The sequence below is a fragment of the Corvus brachyrhynchos genome, unplaced genomic scaffold, assembly GCF_000691975.1.
Source record: "Corvus brachyrhynchos isolate BGI_N302 unplaced genomic scaffold, ASM69197v1 scaffold279, whole genome shotgun sequence".
Lineage (NCBI taxonomy): Eukaryota > Metazoa > Chordata > Aves > Passeriformes > Corvidae > Corvus > Corvus brachyrhynchos.
In genome coordinates this window covers 535128-539530 of record NW_008246060.1, presented here as the reverse complement: position 1 = coordinate 539530, position 4403 = coordinate 535128, and the positions used below count along the sequence as shown (strand labels likewise).

The window sequence follows — 4403 nt, the reverse complement described above, 5'->3', positions numbered from 1 at the left end:
CAGGCGGTTGTACTGGCGCTGGGTGAACACTGGCACCTCGTCATTGACGTCTTCCACGTACACAATCACCTGGGAAGGCCCGGAGAAACCATGCGTGAGCTGGGCAAGCTTGGGAAACATACCCTTCATGGTACTCATGGAGAAACACTGCAGGGTGTTCAAAGCCAGGCTGGACAGGGCTTGGAGCAACCTGGGGTAGTGGAAGGTGTCCCTGACAACGGCAGGAGTTGGGACTAGGGGAGCTTTAAGGTCCCTTCCAACCCAACCCATTCCATGGTCCTGTGATAATCTCTTCTTCAAACACCATGTGATGGAGAGTGAACACAAACAGTTTAACATCACAGATTTAAACAAGCTCTGTGGTCGGAGTGAGTCAGTCTTCCCTGGTGGGAGGGAGGTACACTGGGTACATTAATTCCTCCATCCTCTGGGATCCCCTGATCAAATCCTTGGAGACCTCACAACACAGAAACGCTGGCGACTTGGTGGGAAATTTTGCTCTAAGTTCAGTGGGTCGAGCTGCTGTTTCCCCAGGGAGCACACTTCCTTCTCCTGGGTTACTGCTTGCTGCTGGTGCTGGGGGCACTTTGCACTCAGCCAGAGCCCACCCCACCACTGGGTCTAAAAATAGACGTAGCTGGAGGGCTGGGCTTGCGGAAACCGTGAGAAGCTGGTGTGCCGCAGCTAAAGACTGTCACCACTGGGTCCTGGATAATTTAAATAGTGCCTGGACAGGACACATGGTTTTCAATAGGCTGAGGCTCAGCTCTTCTTCCCAGCAGCAGAGCCAAATCTCACCAAGTGAGCAGGACTCCCTCTGAGTGACTGCTGCACCACTTAGCAGCCTAATGGCACCAAAATGTCACAGAAAAAAAGAAAAATTAACCAACCCCCCCACCAACAAGCTCTTCTCTACCCATGAGCAGCCCCCAGAGATTTCCCATCAGCATTTCCATGCCAGATCTTTCTAATTTCCTGTACAACTTCAAGGGCTGGAAAGGACCAAACATCCCAAATATTTTGCACTAACTGCTCTGCTGTGCAGCCCGTGGTGGCTGTGAGGTCCTTACCCGCACGGAGCTCCTCATGGGTCCCTGCTCCGTGTTGTAGGCCTCCACCTCCAGCACGTGGGAGGAGTTCTGCTCCCTGTCGAGGTGCCGCACACCTCGCATCACCAGCCCCGTGCTGGGATTGATGCGGAAGTGGTTGTGCTCATTTCCTGGTGGAGGGGAGAAAATGAGAGGGATGTGCCCGCTGCCTGTACATCCATCCTGGTGACACACTGAGCCCTCCCTGGGAGGGTCTTTTAGAGGGAGATTATTGAGCAAAACTTCAGCCCCATCACTGCTGGCTACGTCAGTCTCAGCTACATCAGTGTTTGGCCCTGGGTCAGGCCAGGAGGAACTATGGAATCTCATCAAATAAGAAAAATATGGACGTGTTGGAGTGAGTCCAGAGGAGGCCACAAAGATGCTCTGAGAGCTGGAGCAATTCTGCTCTGGATCCAGGCTGGGAGAGCTGGGAGTGTTCAGCCTGGAGAAGGTTCTGGGGAAACCTTAGAGCCTCTTCCAGTGCCTAAAGGGGATCCAGGAGAGCTGGAGAGGGACTTGGGACAAAAGCCTGGAGGGACAGGACAAGGGGAAATGGCTTCAAACAGAAAGAGGGCAGGGTTAGATGGGATACTGGAAAGAAATTCTTCCCTGGGAGGGTGGGGAGGCCCTGGCACAGGGTGCCCAGAGAAGCTGTGGCTGCCCCTGGATCCCTGGAAGTGTCCCTGGAAATGTCCCAGGCCAGGTTGGAGGGGCTTGGAGCACCCTGGTCTAGTGGAAGGTGTCCCTGCCCACGGTAGGAGGATGGAACAAGGTGAGCTTTAAAGTCACTTCCAACCCAAACAATTCTGTGGTTTTAGGATTCTATCTAGTTGTCCATCAATGACAAATCATCCCCTGTCAATGAGCCCTAAAGGTGAAATTTTGCTTAGGTCTGGGAGAAATGGTTCTGTGGGCTGAAAAGTGCAAAACGATGGAGAGCACAACCTGCTGGGGCTGGGCAGAGCCTGGGACAAACTCCCCGATGCATGAAGGGGCACCCGGACTTACCCTTGACAATCCTGTACCACACTCTCCCATTAATGCCTTCGTCCGCATCAGTGGCTTTCACCTTCATGAGAAAAGCAGAGGAGGAGAGGTGAAGGGCAGAGAATTCCAGACTAGGACTAGTCCTCCCGCCCTGCCAAAGCTGGACATCCTGCTCCTCCAGCTGAGCTGAGGAGCTTACCAAATACAATCCCAAGTAAGTTACTCTCCCCTCATCACCCAACAGCAGGGACAGTGGGCTTTGGAGCGCTCGGCTGCCACCTTAGCTGCTAAATTGAGGTGGGAGCTGAGCCTGAGGACCACACCACAAATCCCACGGGTCTGTGTGCTGGAGGAATGCCTCCATCAACCCTGCATTCCAACGCTTGTCCCAGTGGCAATGCCACCAGGGATGGAGCCTTGCCGGGATAATTCGAGCTGGGCAGGGGGAGCCGCTCCCGTGTCTGGTGGGCACGAAGCATCCTGGTGAGTCACCCAAGCAGCAGCACATGGAAAAATTGGCAAAGGAAACGTGAATGCAACCAGCTTAGTGTGGTGCACTCAGCACTGAGTTGAGTCCTCCTGAGCCCCCAAGCAGGGGTGGGAGCACCCCTTGGTTGCGATGCACTGCAGAGTTCTGGCATGGACTATGTCTGCCATTCGCCCCAGGAAAACCAAGGCACGGGTCCCCTCTGGTGTCACTGAACAAGACTGCAGTGCTTGCCCTAAAGCCCCAGCCAGCAGTTGGCAGCTGGGAAGCAGGACCTGGCGGTGACCAGCAGGGCCAGGGCTTCCAGTCCAGCTGGCACCGAGCCGCTGCATCTTCTCTCAGCAAAACCCACTCCCCACAAAGCGCCCAAAGCTCGACTGCAGCGTGGCCGCTCGCGAGTCACCAGGGTGAGGGTGTGGGGAATGCCTGAGCCTTTATTCACTGCCTGCTTCCCTCTGCAAGGCATCTTCTGCCTCATCTTCTTCCTACAATTTTATCCAACAGGTTTTTTTTCTGCAGAAAACTTGTGCTGGAAGGAGGAGAGGTTGCTGCAAAGGATGCACGTGCAGTGGGAAGAGTGAGGGCTTTCACCCCTGCCCCACACAACACTCACAGGAGTCAGAGATGCTCCTCTGCGGTTTTGAGATACCTTGAACTGCTCTTGCTCCCCTCCACCAAGGCCCCCTGCATCAGCAGAAAACCTGGAAAATACTGACTTCTATCTGGATTTCTCATCCCTGTGCCCACACATGCTGTTTTCCTCTGCCCCAGACCAGTTCCTATCTTGCTTGTGGCTTACTCCACGTTTCACCATGGACCCAGGCACTTCCCTTTCACAGTGCGGAGCTCTCCCTCCCAAACCATCTCTTTCACCCGCTGGGCTCCCTGAGGCAGAGCTGGGCTGTCTCCTCTCCTGTGGGATGGATGGACCCCACAGCAGCAGGCAAGCGATGCCCAGGCAGACCAGCTGCCTTGGCATGGCACAGGAAAAAGCTATCATGTAGCCAGAGGAGGAAAAACAAAGGGATGGGAGGCAAACCTCTGCAGCTTTTTGTGACATTCCTTGCCCCACTATGCCCAGGAGAATGCATTTCAGGATGAGCCAATTGCACCTTGCAAACACCCCTTGGGCCATCCTCTTCCCAGCTCACCCCAAGCATGAAGCTCTGGTCCATAAACTAGGTGATATGAGTCAGCCCAGGCATTTGTTTTTTATTAAAAATCAGTAGTTTGCATTAAAGCAACATGTGCTCCTGCCACCCTGCAGCCTAAGGAAAGCACGGCTGCTGCTGGTTTGACCCGCTGTGGTCCCAAAGGAAAGGTGGTACTTTGACAGACTGTCCCAAAGTCGGGACAACAATGGCACTGGAGTGCAAGCAGTGGGAGAAAAGCTCTTTCTGCTGCAGGTGGAAGGCACCATGTGCAGCTGAGCTGAGCTCCAGCCTATTTTATCCCTCTGCTATAGAGTGGGCTGCAGGCACAGCCAGCCTGTCACAGCCCCCTTTCAACCCCCCTCCAAGCTACTGGAAAGGTGTCAGAAAAGGATGAGGAGGGGCAATAAAACAATGGGGGGAAAGTAGATTTTCTGGGAAAAGGGGGGGCAGGCATGTGGAGGGCAGGTGCCACCCCTCCCATCACAGGGGGCTCAGCCCACGACCATTCAGTCATCCTACAGGGACACGTCCTGGGGAAACACATCCCAGGGGGCTCAACCCCCAGCAAGGGACGCAGCTCTGGGGCACTGCAGCGCTGGCAAAGCCCGGGAAGGGGCTCAGGGCCCCTCGGCTTTGGTCGCTCAGGCTGTCCCCAGCCTGGTGCCACCTCTGTCCCACCCTCCC

General features: G+C 55.0%; 1 protein-coding gene across 4 annotated transcripts in view; it reads right to left on the bottom strand.

The window, feature by feature from the left end:
* Nucleotides 1-4403, bottom strand: part of CDH23 (cadherin-related 23) — a 175373-nt gene that overhangs the window by 37999 nt on the left and 132971 nt on the right. For all 4 annotated transcript variants that reach the window (XM_017746350.1, XM_017746345.1, XM_017746343.1 and 1 more), the window contains 3 exons: nt 2100-2160; nt 1071-1219; nt 1-69 (listed from right to left, as the gene is read on the bottom strand). The exon at nt 1-69 is cut by the window's left edge and continues 73 nt beyond it. In XM_017746350.1, coding sequence (XP_017601839.1) covers nt 1-69; nt 1071-1219; nt 2100-2160 — 279 coding nt within the window. The remainder of the gene's footprint in view (nt 70-1070; nt 1220-2099; nt 2161-4403) is intronic.